General features: G+C 39.7%; 1 protein-coding gene across 2 annotated transcripts in view; it reads left to right on the forward strand.

Annotated features, from left to right (window-relative positions):
• LOC141770615 (metabotropic glutamate receptor 4-like) overlaps positions 1-18,607 on the forward strand; it is a 197,112-nt gene that overhangs the window by 36,420 nt on the left and 142,085 nt on the right. For both annotated transcript variants that reach the window (XM_074640340.1, XM_074640332.1), the window contains exon 2: positions 1,768-2,813. In XM_074640340.1, coding sequence (XP_074496441.1) covers positions 2,253-2,813 — 561 coding nt within the window. In that variant the 5' untranslated portion in view covers positions 1,768-2,252. The remainder of the gene's footprint in view (positions 1-1,767; positions 2,814-18,607) is intronic.

Raw genomic sequence — 18,607 nt, forward strand, 5'->3', positions numbered from 1 at the left:
GTGTATAATCACCTGAAACTAAGAATCGTTACTAAGAGAGGGTCACACTGTAAAGGACAGAGGGTGTCACATCCTGTATAGATTGTAAAGCCCCCTGAGGCAAATTTGTGATTTAGGGCTATACAAATAAAATTGACTTGACTTGAATCGCTGTGTTTTCGTTAACTTAGAATAAGATGTTTATATCAACATAGGGAGCAGGTCCTCTCCATGGAGTCCGCCATGTTGCACCGACATGTATCTACGGTAGCCCAGAACCGACAAACCAAACACTGTTAACTTTTCCTTCCTGGGTCGGAGTCGAAAATGTTACTCACTCCCGTCACAGCTGCTCTCTCTCTCTTGCTTCACCACTCACTTCCCACATACACACACTCCAAGCACTCTACTCTCACAACAACTGGCTCTAGAGAGAGACATTCACGTTTTCAAGTTGGCCAGTTCCTTTAAAATGTAATAATTTAAGTATCTTTGGTTTTGTTTTGTTTTTTTGGACTATCTTGATTAAAAAAAAAAGCTATTTGAAGACATCACAGTGGGTTCTGGGAAATGATTTAATACAAATTTCAGTTTTGTAGACCGAACAACTACTTGATTAATCGAAAAATGCAATGCAATGGAAAAATAATCATTACTTGTAGCCCTAGTGAGGTAGGCTACATCTGCCATCAGAGAGATGAAAATAAGGATGAATAAGGATTCATATTGTCAATGTATTGAAGCTCTGATTCTATATGTGATCAGGAAGTGTAAAATATTTATATCCTTTCATGGGCTTGTGTGATAGTTCAGTCATTCTGTAAATGAACATTATCTTCTGCCGTGCTAATGGCAGCTTAGAATCAGAAGTCAGTGTGCATATTGCAGTGATTTCTTAAGGTGGGTATTTCTCTTTTTGCCGACTTTAGATATAAGAGCTGCTCTCCATCTGTAATAGCATAATTACATTTTCAAACTCATTTCTTAGACCATACCCCCATTGGTTTGTTGTACTTTTCTAGCCTACAAGGCATAGACTTAGACAAGCTTAAGAGACTCTGAGACCCACATATGAATTCCATTATAATATATGTAATTGATTTTGCCTGTAGTAAGCAGAAATACCTGGGTAAGAGGTCCATTTGGCACAAAGAGATATCAGTGTTATCTTGAGTTTATTCAGTCCTTTTGAACTTCCCTTTAAATCCTTAATGTTTCTGATGATTTGTCAGGCTTTGAAAAAGTAATGTGGCAGCAGTGGTGAAACGTTTTCTAGAAAATAAGGATTTCTGAGCAAAGTACCAACACAGAATAGCAAGTGATCTACTAGTGCCAATGCCAACAGCACAGTCTTGTGTTCCTGGAACCATAAGACAGTCAGTACTTTTTCAATTTGATTTAAAATCAGTTTGACGTACAATCAGCAGCAAGAAGAGGAAACGTAACAGTCAAATAATGCCACACTGTTGTGATAGCGTCTGAGTGTGTCTGCCGACAAGGTTGATAGGTGAGTATGAAGCGTGGGGATCTGACTCTCAGTCCTGTCAACCTTGAGAGTCCATGGAAACCTTTTGCATTCAAAATGGTAGATGTAGGAAGACTATATAAGAGAAAGAAATTAGTTGGGGAGCAAAACAGTCTCTTCATTCCACATAACGCTGCACTAAAAAGGTTAAGCAAAAAAAAAAAAATATTGAAAAAAACTCATACCAATAAAAATCCCTTTGCCTTTTTTTTTCTGTTTTCTCTGTGCACTGTCTCACTACTCTTCTCTTTTTCATCTTTCAGGAATTCACTCTGAAGCCTGTGGACCTAAGCAGGCCTGAGGGCTCTGACATATACCAAATCCCTGCCCAGGGGAACAGGCGAGATTAAAAACTTCTGATTGAGGTGGAGAGGAAAGAAACACACAGAGAGAGGCGGGGAGAGACGGAGAGAAAAAAGCTTATCGTTCACCTTTGTTCTTCCTAATGCCCCAAGTGAAGGATCTCCATAGGCAAGTCTGTGAATAACAACAGACACCGGAGCAGCTGCCCACCACCGTGGTCAGATGATGGAGTGAGGGAGCGAAAGAGGAGAAGAGAGCAGGATTACATCCTGTGAAATAACCAAGCTCATATTCTACATTAATTGAATGCCTGGGAGAAAGGAGAGACATGAGAGGAAGACTTTTCTGTGCCAACTGCTTCAAGAGGTATTGCAATTAACCCTTTAGCCATCATAAAATAATACCTGGCTTCTGTTGTTTTCTGATTGCTGGGTTTGGTTGCACCATGTGGATGTGTGCTCGGGCCGCGGTCATGGTTAAGCCCCCGCCGTGGAGACCGGATCGGACCAGCCGGATTCTGCCATCGCTGCTGCTGCTGCTTCTTCTCTACAGCTCCCTCAACGCCGCTCAGGCTGCCAAACCCAAAGGGCCGGGACAAACACATTTGAACTCCATCCGCATCGACGGCGATATCTCCTTAGGTGGGCTCTTCCCAGTACACGCCAGGGGCCATGATGGCAAGCCATGTGGGGAGCTGAAGAAGGAGAAGGGTATACACAGACTGGAGGCCATGCTCTTTGCCCTTGACCGCATCAATAATGACAATAACTTGCTGCCTAACATCACACTAGGGGCGCGTATCCTGGACACCTGTTCCAGGGACACTCACGCCTTGGAGCAGTCGCTCACCTTCGTGCAGGCTCTGATCGAGAAGGACGGGACAGATGTCAAATGTCTGGGCGGGGGAGCGCCGATCATCACCAAACCTGAGAGGGTGGTGGGCGTCATCGGAGCCTCCTCCAGCTCCGTCTCCATCATGGTGGCCAACATACTGCGCCTGTTTAAGGTAAGACACAGTTATTGTGTTCATGTAGGTTTGATTGTCCACTTTTTAGTATGTATGAAATGCACAGAACAAAGAACAAGAGCTGTGTTTACTGCTGTGAGTACTGTATGACACTTGACCCTGTGATTTGTGATGTTTTTCCTTTATTGATCCTCTTATATATTTGTTTGAATAATTAATAACGCTGGCTGAAAAAACAACGGGAGCTGCTGAACAGTGTGAGAGAAACGATATGTGTTGGAGATGTGCTGCCACACAATGGACACTTTAGAGCGAAGATAAGATTGGTAAATCTCATCACTCTGACTGTTGCCCTGCAGGAGTTGGTTGCTAAGCAGTGAGAGGTATTGCCTGTCACAATACAGAAGTGATTAATAGGATACAAATTTATTTCATTTTTACCCCTTAGCCTGTCTTCCAGTCGGTTTGTTGTATACATCTGCTTACACTGTGGAAAAAATATGTTCATGTACATTCGAACATTTGATGAATTATTTAACACACATTTTGTTTTCCATCCAGCCAGCCATGGCACGCGTAATAGCTCTTTCTACTTTACGGAAGGTTTGATTGCTATTTACTGCTCGACTCACTGCAAAATAATACACCTTTTGTTGAATTTAAAAATAATTCCTTTTTATGAAGTACTGTCATGTGTTTGAAAATGTTTCATGGCCAATTACACATTTTAGCACAGATATTACTCAAATCACTTTCATTTGGACCGGCGAGGTAGTGGCTTATTTAAATTTTGTGGTAATTAAAATGAGGGATTCTTCCCCAGATAACTTTCAGGTGTCAAAATCAGCTTCAAAATGTATTTCAGATCCTCTGTGTTCTGCTTTCACTTAAAAAGCTGATTATAATCCTGACTCCAAAATTTACTTTCACCTTGATCTCACATGAAAATTCATGCCTGATCCCAAAAATATTCCCTCGTCTTGCTTAGAAGTAGTGGGAGGTCAGCTGGTGGCTCAGTGACAAAACTATCCCTGCTGCTGATTCAGTGTTTAAGGACACCTCAGCAGGCCAGGTGTTTACCGCCACCAAATTGTTGATGATTCAGATTGTTATTCGAGATCTGCAGTTTTGCACCTCCACCGGCCAAGCATTTTTTTTTACCAGACAAAATAATAAATGGTCTTTTTGTGTCACATATACACCTCAGTAACATATCATTAGTTCTTCATGATTTTCTCCTGCAACTTGATTGGATGCTGTCGGATTGGTTCAAACAAAGTGGATCAAAGGAATTAAGTGTAAGATAATCAACTACAAGTCCCATTAATATTCACCAAAAATATCGAGTCCAGAGAACAACAAAAAAGACCACTTTTCAGGGATTCAGCAATAAACAACAAAAGATAGAAATTAAGTTTGTTCAGTTCATTTTTTTCCCCCCACAAGTAAATCCTCTACCCAAACAAATCAATAGACGATCTAAAGTAAAACAACATCTCGAAGAGTGTGGAAGATGTTGGGTTTATTTACTTAGCTGGTAATAGCTGGACCACCTTAATGGTCGGCCCACCATAAGTGAGCCTGGGCCGTTGTTGTTGCTTACTTCGGGGCTAACCTCCTTCACTTTAATCAGCAGGTGGCAAGTAAGAAACTGGAACTTGTCTTGGGTCTTGAGGAGTTGTAGCATTTATTCACCGACAGGCAGCCTAAACTGTACACACACTACACTGCTACGTTCACAGCTGTAACGTTACTGCGAACTTCATACTCTCTCTCTCTCGACCACACACTCACTAACATTAGTCACATGGTGCATTTGTGTATGCGTTTGTCAAACTCCGATGCAGAGAGCAGAGGACAGAAGCAGCGCGCCCGTAAATTAAACCAAAACGCTGTAGAGACTCTTAGTGTAACCAAGCATAGTATTTTATAACATGACTAACATGATGTTGGAACAACATTTTTACATGTGGTGAATCTGGTGTTTTCACATCACTGATGGTAGTCATGTTAGCTGTGAGTATAGTGAGTCTTGAGGTAAAACACAAGACTTCACATGTAGGCTATTCAGGGCTAGGGTGACTCATCAACGTAATCGATATCAATTAACAGAAATACGTTGTTTTTAAGGGCAAATTCGTTTTTACGCCACGAATTTCTTTAATGCATTAACACAACTTGCGATTTTTAGGTGGTAGTGGGCTCAGTTTTAAAGTTAGAGTGAAGATACTGGTATCACATGAAACTAGAAAAACTAAGGAATCAATTGGTATCAACTGAACTAGCTTGTCACAAAGGAGGCTAAATAACGGGTGTAATCTATCGGTACCCACGAGTCTCCTCGTTACAGACATGCCCATTTTATGATAATCACATGCAGTTTGGGGCAAGTCATAGTCAAGTCAAAACATTGACACACTGACAGCTGTTGTTTGCCATGTTATGATTTAGGCATATTTTTTATGCTAAATGCAGTACCTGTGAAGGTTTCTGGATAATACTTGTCATTGTTTTGTGTTGTTAATTGATTTACCAATAATAAATATAAACATAGGCATACATTTGCATAACACAAGCATATTTGCCCACTCCCATGTTGATAAGAGTATTAGATACTTGACAAATCTCCCTTTTAAGGTAAATTTTGAACAGATTAATCACAATTAACTATGAACAATCATTGATTAATTGCAATTAAATATTTCAATTGATTGACAGCCCTAGTTGTTTTGCATAGAGTGCATTGGAGGCTGTTCATTTTGTGTGGGATGGCTGGTAGATAACAAAAAGTAGGAACCGCCTCACGAAATAAAATCAGCATCAATCAGCCCAAATTGGTGAGTCGATTTGGAAAATTCTGATTTGGGTACAACCCCGGATTTTGGTGAGGTGGATACAAGGCTTTTATTTAGTCTTTTAATGCTTTTTTTGTGTATTAGTTAATCCAATACTCCACAGCAACAGCCTGCAGTATATGTATGATTTGATAAGCTCCCTGATTCCAGAGTGTTACAAACCACACGGGATGTATCCTGCTTGTCGAGGCCCCCAGCGTTAACCGGAGTGAACAGAGTGTGACAGAACAAAGTTTTATGCATCTTTTATACGTACTAATGTATTATTCTTTTTTTTAGCTTATTTATGCCTCTATGCATGGATGTTCTTTATATGTACCTGTCGAGCGTTCAAAGCCCTGCACATGAACTCTATATTTCTTTCTGTTTCTCACACATAAAATATGCGTATATGCGCGCTCGCACAGGTAGGAGCCGGTACACAATAATGAGCCTCTCCAGCAGCGTGTTCTTGATCCCTCTCTCACATGGAAGCCTTAAATCCTTCGTCATTAGCGCAGGGCTCTTTCCCTCTTCATTAATGCACGTAAGCGGCGTCTTTGCATATTTAATTTAGAATTCTCTGATCTCCTTTCTCTTTATCCTCAATGTATATATTAGCATTTCCCTCTCCTGCCTTTCTACATTCAGACAGCTGGAGGTTAAGAAAGAAGCTTCAGTAAGACGGCAGGTTGAGTAGATCAACACGGGGAGATTTAACCAGTTCATCCTCAGTTACAATCTCTTGGGTTTCTGAGCCGCTGTATTGAAAATCAAACACTTTCCAAGGTAGTCGCCAATCAATCAACATCCGCTCTAATTGAATAATGGTCGTTACAACAATCAAAAAAAGAGAAAAAGCTCCTCACGTGATGTAAAGCGGTCTGGTCGGTTATATAGATTAAACAGTAAACCTTTAATGGAGAGTGGTGTGTGGTCACTTAGGTGGGGGTCTTGAGTTATGGCTTCCCAGGGATCCACAGGTCAGCCAGATGCCAGCCGGTTCTTCTGGACCTCACGGACTTGCTGATGGCTCTAGGAGGTAACGCAACTTAACTTTACGACCGTCTCATAACTCGCCCTGCGCCAGCAAGACATAATTTGCTGCATCATCTAACTTGCAGAGAGAAGAGGGACAACCACGTCTAGTAGCACTGCGGCTAGACATAAATGTTTGCTTTAAATGGAGGCAATGCATGCACTCGAGTACAAACTCAGCATACTGATGAAGACGGGCAGACTCTTAGACATGTAGACATGCGCATTACTGTATGCTTGCACAAGCACACACACACTTACAATGTACAAAACTGCACCACTTAAACACATATGCCATGTATATAAACATTTCAAACCCAGAAACACAATCACATTTGCACGCAAACCACTTCTAACCAAGCATCAGCAGCAGCCACCCTGGTGTAGTTAGCAGGTTTACAGAAAAGTGTTTCCTCAGCACTCAGCTGCTGCATACAGATGTGGTCCAGAGCAGCTTGATGAATATTTTACTCCAACCTTATGTAACGGTAACACAGGGACCATGAGCTGCAGCTCAAGAACATTTCAGTGTAGTTCGCCAAGAAGTGGGAGCCCCTGTGACAAGCAGTTTGGGAAAAGATAATTCATGATCACAGACAAGATATGTCAGATGATTACATTATTCATTTGCGCAGCAGATGCGTTCATAAAGTTGACACGCATCACCCGCAACACATTGTACTACCAGGTCTGTCCCTCTTGACTAGTATATCGGATGGAGATCCTGACGGGGATTTCCTTTTCAACTCAACTGTAGCAAAAGTTTAGCTCTTATTCTGTGAAATGAAAGTATTTTTTCATAAATTTGTTTCATTCTGTGGTGCACATGAGCAGCACAATAGAGATGCAGTGACCCGGGAATAAGAAGCTCACAGCGTTCTGGCCTTTAATGCTCACTGGAAATCATTTTGGTGGGTCCTTGTTCTGACATTACAGTTTACTGCTGGCTGGACAAAGCATCTCACATGCACTGAAGTGGCTAGTTTCAGTAATAAAGGGGGCCACAGAAGAGTAAAAAAATGATCCATTTAGAGGAAGAAAAGTAGAAGAAAAATATTTTTCATGCAAGAGCACACAGGCGTTCAGCATCCCACTCATTCTGACATTTTCCCTCACCCTTAGTTTGTGCTCTTGATTTTAAGTTTCACATCAGAGACACAGAAGCTGACCCACTGAGTTATTGTTTATGCGCCTTCACATTGTGTAGGAACCTTCTCAACTGTCGTGCAATGACAAATCATCCATCTGCCTCAGAAAGTCTAAAAACAAAACATTAAAACCTACATTTTTTTCCCCACATTTGAACCAGACCCGTGCTGTTAATACGCTGCTCTCGCATGGCATTGCTGTAATTAATGTTAGGAGGTGAAATTGGTCTCAACCCTCATGGGTTGGTTAAGTGCTTCAAACTGTCAACAAAAAAGTAAAGCAAATAATATGTACTGCTGGATAAAAAACATATTATGAATAGTTGATTAGAGATTGCCCTGAGCTGCCCTCTCTGAGCCTTATTTTCTCATGGATTCATCTGGGGGTTTTGTACATGATAACATTGCTGGTAAAAGCATGTAAATAATGAACCACGGCATTGAATAATACATTTTTAAGGCAGATTAACAATTATGAATATACTGGCTGTTATTCCAAATACTGTGATCTTATACAATGAACCAAGACATCTCAGATTTAAGTAGGGTTTCTTGCTGTAATCTTTGGCTTTGCTTGATGGATGTAAAGAAGGGAAACAACTTTTGTGTATAAATAAGACACTCTAGTTCAAACGTCCTTTTAAAATCATTCATGCACTCATCGTGCTCTTTTCTGAGCACGTGTATGCTTAAAAAAATCACTTATAGTAAAGCTACAATTACATGGCAGCTTGTAAAGTAAAAGCCATCAGTGTCAAGCTCAGTCAGAGTGCATCCAAAAAGCGGAAACCCGGCCACACAGCAGCATACTGTGAGGAGGATGGCAGATATCATTAGCAGTTGACAGTTTCTTTCACGATTCCTTGAATGAGCGAGCCGATCCATTCTGCAGCTGTTTTGTGGTCAAAGCTCCACCACATCCCTCTTTCCCAGAGGTGCTCACCATCTGCTTTGTTGCAATCTCTTTTAGCGAGTTAATGATTATTTCCCCCCAGTTGATCCTCTGCTACTGTTAACATTTTAGCTTCAGCCCTGTTTGGTAAAATCAGTAAATGTTAGGTGAGTATAACCGGTCAATGAACCGCAAAACCATAAACATAAAATCCTTTTTCTCTTTAGCAACAGCTGATTTCAGGTCTAGAAAAGAAAGAAAAGCTTTCTAATATTTTTTTAAAGTATATCTTAATGAACATTATGTTCACCTTCAATGAGCCTGGGCCAAAGTTGTCGCTATTGGTTAACCCTCTTCTTTTTAAATCAGCAGGTGGCAAGCAAGACACAAGAACTTGGCTTGTGTCTCGAGGAGTTGCAGCATTTATTCACCGACAAATAGCCTAAGCCCACATTGCACTGCTGCGTTCACCGCTATAACGTTACTGCTGACTTCATACTCCCCATCACATGCTCGCGTCCTCCATCTCTCGACCGCACACAGGCTACCTGGCTTGCAATACGCTGGCTGGGGGATTCCCGTCTTGTCTCTTCTCCCCAAAAAACACATGAACTTTCTAGTAAACAAACACAAAGTGTGCTGTGCACCACTTTCCCCCACCTCTACTGAAATGTGATCATCCTTCAGCCTGTAAATTGCGCACAGCCTGTCAGAGACTATAGTGGCTATTGGTTAGTCCTATAAACAAACATAATATTATGGTCTTGTCATATTGCTTATTGCTAATGCAATATGAGCTGAGTTTAGTGTTGTGACACCGTCAGCACAGGTTGCTGATAGGGCTGCATGATTATGGCCAAAATGATGATCACGATTATTTTGATCAATATTGAGATCACGATTATTTCATCACGATTATTCATTGATTTTAATAATAATAATATTTATTTAATAATTGCACTTTTCCCATTTAAATCAACAGAGCACTGCTTTTGCTTCCATGTTGTACTAAATTCCTGCTAATATACAAATCTTTGCATCAAAATAAGACTTAAAATAAGGTTATTCTTCACCTTAATTCAGTGTAACTTTGTTTTGCCCGTCTGTTATTACTCTTCTACTCTGAAGTTTCTCACAGGCTGCCGCTGTAGGGTGCGTGCACAGCGACATGACAGCTCCCCAAAAGTGAAGCCAAAACATCTCGATCGCCCCCTGCCTGCTGTTAGTTTGGGAAGCACTTCATTTGATATGCATTGGAGTTTTCTAAGAGCAGAGCACACATTTTAAACATCAATATCGCAGTTGATCATGTTCACTTAATTGTGGGAATCCAAAATCGTGATTGCGATTAATGTTCGATTAATTGTGCAGCTGATGTAGGCTACATTTTACTTTGCCAGAACGTATCATATTGACAAATGTGCACAAAATCAAATCGGTGTGAGCTTGTACATCAGACCTCACTAGTAAAACCGAAAATCAACCCAACTCTAGGGAGAACTATCTCCTCCTTGTCAGCTTTTTCAAAACATCTTATTTGAGTAACATTTTATCTTCTAGCCGCTGGGCTTGTACTCATTTGGAATGAAGCAATAACCTGAGCAGAGCCTCTATAGAAAATGTAATCAAATCTACTAATTTATATGCATGCTTTTCATTTTAATTTAGAATTTGGACTCAGACAGAATTAGATCAGAGGTTAAAGAATTAAATCCACTTGAAGAGTAGGGTATTAATCTTCAGAATAGCTTTTTATTTCTGTCCATGTTTTTCTGTACGTATAAAAAGAATTTAAAGATTGACAGTCCCTGAAATCGAGCATGAGTGATTTTATTTGATATGGCACTTATTCATTTTCTTTACGCTGTGTTTCATCACTGCTGGGTTGAAAACTAGTTGCCCTGTTTATTACATTTCATCATTGTGGTTGCCCACACTTCTAGTGACTCTGGATCAACCTGATAAATAACATAGGCCATTATATGGTTTCTTTTATGGTAGTCAATCATTTGAAATCTGTTACATTTCTCTTCATTTTAACCTTGTTGTGGCACTCGTATGGTGAATTTCTTGAAACAAGGAAAAAAAGGGTTCATATCATGAAATTTCATGCTTCATCTCACCTTGTTCTGATGGTTTTTATTCCCCTATAAACCTTCCAGTGACACAGTAGAATGACGGCCCTGTGTCACAATTGATTTAGCAGCTCATTTGGGGGAATGACAGCTATATCAAGATAAAGTAGTATCAGCCCATCGAGGCATCTCACTTCAACAAAACCCACTCGTTCACTGAGCCAGTGACAATACGGCTGTTCACATGGACCGCTTCACTATGATTCCATTAAAGACTGTTTTCTTCCTCGAAGTACACATACTTTAATATCATGCAAGAACATGGCATATACAGACGTGAGTCAGAATTGTTAGTGCAATTTGCCATGTACTATGAGGTTCAGTGACAAAGATGTATAATACACAGATGCAGATTCGAGTCATACTGTGAAAGAAAGAGCAATTATTGTTAGATTTACTTACAGGTTTCAGTATAAGCACAATGCGTTCTTTATTAGACAGAAAGCTGGGCTGTATCAGTATTGCTTCAAAAAGGGAAGCTGCAGCACAAATGGAGAGATAGTATAGCACATTGTTACTTTGTAATTTTGAAATGAGAGCCATTTTGACCAGAGTACTGTAAGTCATTGTGGGAGCTGCAGATAATATACCCTGCTCAGTTCAGGGAGGTGATATTTTTCCATTTTCTGTATTTTCCTATGCCATGGTTTTGTTTTTCAAAAGACCCTCTGCCCTCTCTCTCCTCCAACTACTCCATTAACAAAATGCTGACTGTCTGATTATGCAGCTATTAAGCCAACACTGTGTTTCTCCCCTCTTTGATATTTAAAATACAGTAATAGTACTGATCTGGTTTTTGATTTTGATCAGTCAAAAAAGATTACACTTGGTATCCAGTTGTTCTTTGACCACCATGCTTCAGCATGATCCATGTCATTTCATTCTGCTCATGCACACTCTGCCTGCAACTACAGTGCAAGGCTCTGTCTGTCTCAACACATGAGAGGGGCATTTTGTGGAAATGTTTTTTTCCCTGATTTGGCCAAATCCTAAATCAGACCCCCCAAAATGTCAGCTTTTCACAGAATGGCTCTGATTTGATGGATATGCTGCAGAGCCATTTTCTGCAGGTCTTGTGGACCTGTGAAGGTGTAGGGCCATTCTGATACTGTAGATTCATCAGAATCAGAAATTCATGTTCATGCTTTCAAGCTGCGGTCGGAAGAATTGGAGCAAATATGATTAAAAAAAGTTATTTTAATAAAACGGCTCACTATATCCTGACAGTAGTGTATGAGACAGGTAATCTGAAAAAAATCATGTGCCTTTGAGTCATCCGGTGTCCTCTGGTGCTCCGAATGGCATCTGCAAGATTTCACAGATAGGAGGAAGACAACCAATCAGAGCCGAGCTGGATCCTGCCGTCTCTGAGTAGCTGTCAATCACTCACAAACTCCGATTGAATGGTCAAACTAGGCAGTGCCAATAGGAATGCTCTCTCTGAAATGACCTGTGATTGGCCAAAGTCTCCCATCACGGGCTACATTTTTTAAAGCCTGAAAACAGAGCCATGAGGAGGTGCAGAAGTCTGTTTTTTCTCAGAGCACTTGAATTACAATATGCTGAATGATTATTATGGAATTTTTGCCCAATGATGCCGAACATATACTGCCTACTGCATCTTTTAGTCCATGGTTTCCAATCTTTCCCCCCCCTTAAAATGAAGCAATGTTTTCTCGTGACCCCTTGTCACCAGTTGCATACGTCTACTTAAACCCGGAAACCCATGAGACACAAAATAAAAATTAGAGGAAAGTCTAGAAAAGCTTAACAGTATTTGTGTAGTAGTAGCAATAGAAGTAGTTTTTTTAAGCTTTCCTCTCATTTTACAACCCCTCAGAATGATCTCACTACTACATGAGGGGGTCTCAATCCCAAGATTGAAAATCTCTGTTTCAGGTTATATCTCTCTCCTGAATTGCGTCGTTCAGGTTAATTTAGATTGCCAGTGTAAACAACAGCCTGTCATGGAAATCTTAACTCATGTTTTGGCTTTACTAAATAAAGCTCAGCAATGATTTGCACAGTTTATAGTTGGAATGTCAACAGGGAAACACTTGTTTGCCTCTTTTATAATAAAGAGGCATTCTTTGGCAGCTAAAGGTCCATAAATTTAACTAAATAAACATCCAAAATAAACCGTATGTATCTGTTTCTACTTGTTTACAATGGTTGCATATGTGATTTTCAACTAAATTGTACCAGACAACTACTTTTCCTTTGGGAGGATACACATATTTTATTGTTGTGCTTTACTATTAGTCTTTTAAATTGAAAATTGGGGGAAATATAGTATATTTATATATTTTTGAGGCTGATACAGATATTTATATTGGTGAGTTTTTAAAATCATATTTATAATAGAAACTGGATGTCTTACATTTGTTTCATGAGTGGGGCATGCCATCCTAAAAACTCTTTCAGATTCAGTTCTTTATGTTAAAAAATAACGTGCCGGCCATTCTGCTTTGACATAATGAATGAACTGATGAAATACAATCCAAGTGCTATTTTAGCACTCAGTAAACTAGCCCAGTATCTTTATTATGGCTTGATTTTCCACTTTATTTTGCTGCTGGATGAGTAAGTGTTGATTCATGGTGACTCATTTGTCTGACAACACACAAGGCCCGAAGACAGACACTTTACAATAACAACTGTAAGAACATATAACAAATATGTCTCTGAGGTATCACAAAGTAAAAAGACTAGACGTGATTTAAATTATTTTATAATTTTTAAAACCGGGAACCTGATTACATTTCTTATGATCCTTTGTGATAGGTGTTTTCTTTCTCTTCAGTCTGTTTGTTTTGCTCGATTTAAAGAGACAAATTCCTGGTGGCAGGTTTTGGCCTCCTCTTTGGGATTCCTGTGTGCTGCATGTTGTGTGTTCCTGTATAATTATATTGTTTTACTCTATAACTATATTTTCCTTAGTCGTGATCTCATCTCACCAAAATTTAAGTGACTGATTCTCCATGCAAATCAGACGTAACGACATTTCTGTATCTTCAATAGTTGACAAACGTCCATCCAGAATCCAAATCCAGACCGTCTACCATCTGTCAGCTTCCTTCACATGCCAGACACTCTTGTGTTTGTCTGTGTGTGTGTGTGTGTGTGTGTGGGGGGGTGGGGGGGTGGGGGGGTGGGTTTGAACACATATGTGCATGTGTGTCTTACAGGCTGTGTATTTACATATTTAACTGTGTATATCTATTTAGTAATATGAACATTCCTCTGCTTCAATGGACACGTTTATGTTAAAACAAACCATGAAAACTGCCTGTATTCCCTCGTGGCTCAACTTGCTGTCAACAGAAAGCAGATTTTTTCTGCACAGAATCCATCAATGTTGATTTTTTTTTTTTTAGGAAAAGTGACAGCTCTATTGGTGTGTATTTGTAAACCATCGAATAGGATGGCAGAAGTGAGTTTGAATTAATGAGAACTAACGTATATTGCTACTCATACGTAATCATTGTAGGCTAATCCTAATCTATAATGTAGAATTGACGGTTCATCAACTGCCTCACTAGAGTTACAGGCTAACAAGTTAGTCTGGTTCAAGACCTCTGAATCAACGCTCACATCTTAGATTTTGTGATTTGAAGTGAACAAAACTGCGATTTAGGGTGATTATCAGACTCCTAACAGCGGGCTTCACTTTTGTGGTTGTGGTAATGTTACTGCAGGCAGAAATCCATAATTTTTCCATCTATGGTGTTGAATTCAAAATGTTTCAACTCTTTACTTCTCAGATGGTTTGGTGTCATGATTATCTGTTTGCGTTACAAAGAGAAGAACATAGGGCTATTTATGCATTATTATAACATAATATATATATAATACAAGTATGTTATAATAATGTATAAATCCCCAAATAGCACAAGGAATGAGGAATAATCCCACAACATTTGTCATTATCATATTCAACATTAATCATTATTAGATGGATACGGCTGTTTGTTATGTGTAAAGGTGCGTACATATACAGTAGTGCGCCAGCAGCACTGTCCCGGCGCTTCAGATATCTTTGAATATTTCTCACTGAAGCTTCGAAGCCCAAAAAATGGTATTTGGTACAGCCCTAGAAGAACAATTGTTCAGTTTACTGAAAGGTCAACAGGGCATGCAGAAGATGAAAGGTGACTTAGAATTTTATGATCAACCCTGCTATATATAATATTCAATTAAATATAGATTGAATATTAAGATATTTTTTCCCACATTAAAATGGTAACTTGATTTTTTAAATGAATGTGAATGTTGATAATAGCTAGTGCTTTACTTGCATCAGGAGAGTCGCAATTTTTTGTTTGCATCTTTTTGTAATCGGTCACCTAAATAACTCACGATGCACAGAAATGATGACTACATTTGCATTTAAAAAAAATATTTCTACAAGCAAAAACTATGAAATAAAATGCACACCTCAAGATAAATGATTCTGTCACCCCTGATGAGGATACAAAGTGTCCAGAGCAGATTTTCCAGAAAATTTTGAATCACTTAATGATCAACTTTCTGATGTTGGAAATCTGGTTTGATAAATTACTTAAAATGCTGAAAGCACAAATCAAAAAGGACTGGACCAATTACAATCCAGCTGATCCTGCACAGCAGCTAGCAGTATGACTGACACACACACGGCTACACTGCATGTTGCCCGGGGGGAACACTATCTTTAGAAAACAAAGCTCATGTATATTTATACCATAGGTTAAGTTATTTCATAAACGCAAAGTTCACATGAAGCCTCGAACTACCTGACAAGTCAAGTATATAACTGAATACATCAATAAATAATAGTATAAGTTAAATAATTCAAATATAAGAAATTTTAAGCTTTATATTTTTCCTTTGACTCGTCTGATAGCCTTTTGTTACATACTTCTACTTTACATTTTAGACTTTTACTGTATGGGAAAAATAAGGATAATCAAGACCGTTCCAGCACCATTCAGCGACAGTTTTGGAGTTGTCTTATAAACATAACGGACTAAACATGAGATTTATTTCCACACTAAAATAACAGGCTGTGTGCAAAGGCTTTTAGTCTAGTCGTTTTCAAATCTCAGTCCTGGTCTTTTCTGTGCCGTATGTTCACCTCATGCTGGTCTGACCTTCCTCCCACTGTCCAAAGACATGTAATTCAGGTCAGTCTGGAGACTCTAAATAGCCTATAGGTGTGAGTGTGTGTCAGTTTTATGTGTTAGTCCAGTTCTTCTGCCTTATGCTTGATGCCCACTCCTTCCTCCGAGAAGGGGAACCCAATTTTGTCTAAGCAATGTTAGAAAAGTTGTTGTGGGAAATGAGGTAGAAGTTGACAAAGCAGGCTGCGGGAAGAAGGCTCATCATACATAAACGTAAATCATAATATGTATAGGCCAAAACATGGAGTTCATTGTTAAAGTGCCACCATCTGGCCAAATCGCACCACATTCAGCCAGTGTGAAGTAGTTTGGATGAACGGTTCTCGAGATATTTGAATGACACAGACAGATGGACAGACCGACGGACATTCCTGCTTAGTTGGATGGATATGAATGGTTATGACACGCCAAAAACAGTCTCGCCACAAAAAGGGTTTGTAATTAACTTTTTCACTACCTGCCACTGTGGCAAATATTATTTTGTTTGACACTCAGAAATCTTATCTGCCACTTTTGAAATCTATGCGCTAAATGAAAGAATAACATTTTAGATCTGATGTCATTCAATGTTCGATATATTTTACACAAAAAACATATTTGTGGTAAATTCCAGTGTTTACTGTACTTTGTTATTGTCATCCATAATGGTTATTTGCATAAAGACACAATTCAAATGATTAGGAAGTAAATGATTGTATTTTTATTAAAATATTTGCTTTGATTTAAAGAAATCTTGGCATCAGTAATTTTAATTATGTATTATCAGTTGCTTAGAGCTAGTGTTAGGAAGTTAAACAGGTCAGAACTCCCTCTCTATTATCTATTTTATTTTGCTGTGAAAACATCTCCTTCAAAGAATTTATTGTTTAAAAATGGGTCAGGTGTATTGCCGACATCTCCGCGGCTTCACCCCAGCCTTTCCAAACCGACGGCGAGGTTTTAATAATCCTTATATGCCATAATTGTAATTGAAATTCAATTATTTGCACAGGCTTAGAATCATTAGTTGCAGCCGTAGAAGAATGCTATTTCATCCAGGTCAACATTGAGTCTTGAATAACCATCCGAGCAAAGAAAAGACACGTCCATACTACATTGAACTATTTTTCCACTGAGATATGTCACTGGATTGAATGCAAATAGCATAATTCACAGTGTGTCGATGCCCTGGCTGTAGCCATGGTGATCTTTGACATGTGCTAATCTGGCTGTGAAAAAATGGCAGTGTATTGATTTGATATTGAGCTACACCAGCTTGATTAAATGTTTTCATGGCCGGATTTACAGACCAGTGAACTATGTGATTGCATCACAAGGCCTGTCTGAAACAACTGTAAAATGCATGCAGTGTGTTTTATCATACCGTATCATTGTAAACACATGGTATCAAAAGATTGGGATGTGGACAGGTGCGGATGTGGCCACACTGCTGATTGCAGATGTCAATTTATCTTGAAAGGTCCATATCACACCCTGCCCTAATATATCTGTTGACAGGCAAATGGTTGCTGTGGTTTATTATTGGACAAGATGATGTATTGATCTTTGATGGTCAGGGCCAGCCTTCTGTGGCTTAGCTATGCTCTTTTCATCCTTATCATACCCACAACACCTATAAAGGTGATTACAGCTCCTTACAGATCGCTGCTGTAATAGACTGGTGTCAGACAGGGAAAAGGCCAGGCTGTGCCCACAAAACATAATCAGCTGTCTATGGGAAGTCTGAGCACTTCTTATCAAGCAGCTTGGCTGAGCAGCGCAGATCGATTGTCAAGATGCTGTAATGTCAGATTGACCAGGGTGAGAGAGAGAGAGAAGTGAAATCCTGTTATGGCACTTTATTTTATTTTCACAGTGACATTTGGTTCATGAAATCGGACATATCATAACCTCTCTAAACACGAAAAGACCAGTGTTTCACCTAAGGCTGCTGTAGTATGGTTGAGTGAGTAATTATTTAGGCAAGTTTGTTTTCAAGACACCTTGGACAACAGGCAATTTGGTTTGACCTATAGTGATTGTCAGTCTGACATTGAAGTCGACAAATACCAAACAGTGCAGAGAAGCCGCAAACAAACTCTGCTCGTGTGTTTTTCCCTTTCTGCGGATGCGCTAGTATGCATGTACGTGGGCATGCGGGTATCTGTGCTTAAGTGCCTCCAACCTGTGTGTGCAGTCTGGGCGTCTATTTGTGAAAAGGCCACTGGACCTGTCGGGAATTGTGGAAGAGCGTTTGTCAACCCCCCCCCCCCCCACGATTCAATTCTGTATGTAGTTTTCGCAGACTGAAGACAGTCTGCAGTGAGGCATGAGAGAGACCATTACACACACGTCTAGGACGCTCTAGATGATGAAGAGATCTGGGAACCCATCCTCCCATGGAAACTGCCTCTGGCCAAGACGGTGCATGCGGCGAATACAGGCCACAGCCAAGCTTTGCCAGGCTCTGCTGACATAACATACACATGGTGGAAGCTACCCCGAGACAGCCCCGTGTCACATTCAAGTGTTAATAATTTAATGAAATGAATAGTGCTCCTGCTACAGAAGGAAAATGGAAAAACAAAGAATTTAAGGACACACCAGGAAATATATTTTATGTAATACTAGTGGGGCCATAAAAGAGA

This window comes from Sebastes fasciatus, chromosome 1, assembly GCF_043250625.1.
Source record: "Sebastes fasciatus isolate fSebFas1 chromosome 1, fSebFas1.pri, whole genome shotgun sequence".
NCBI classification, from domain to species: Eukaryota; Metazoa; Chordata; class Actinopteri; order Perciformes; family Sebastidae; genus Sebastes; species Sebastes fasciatus.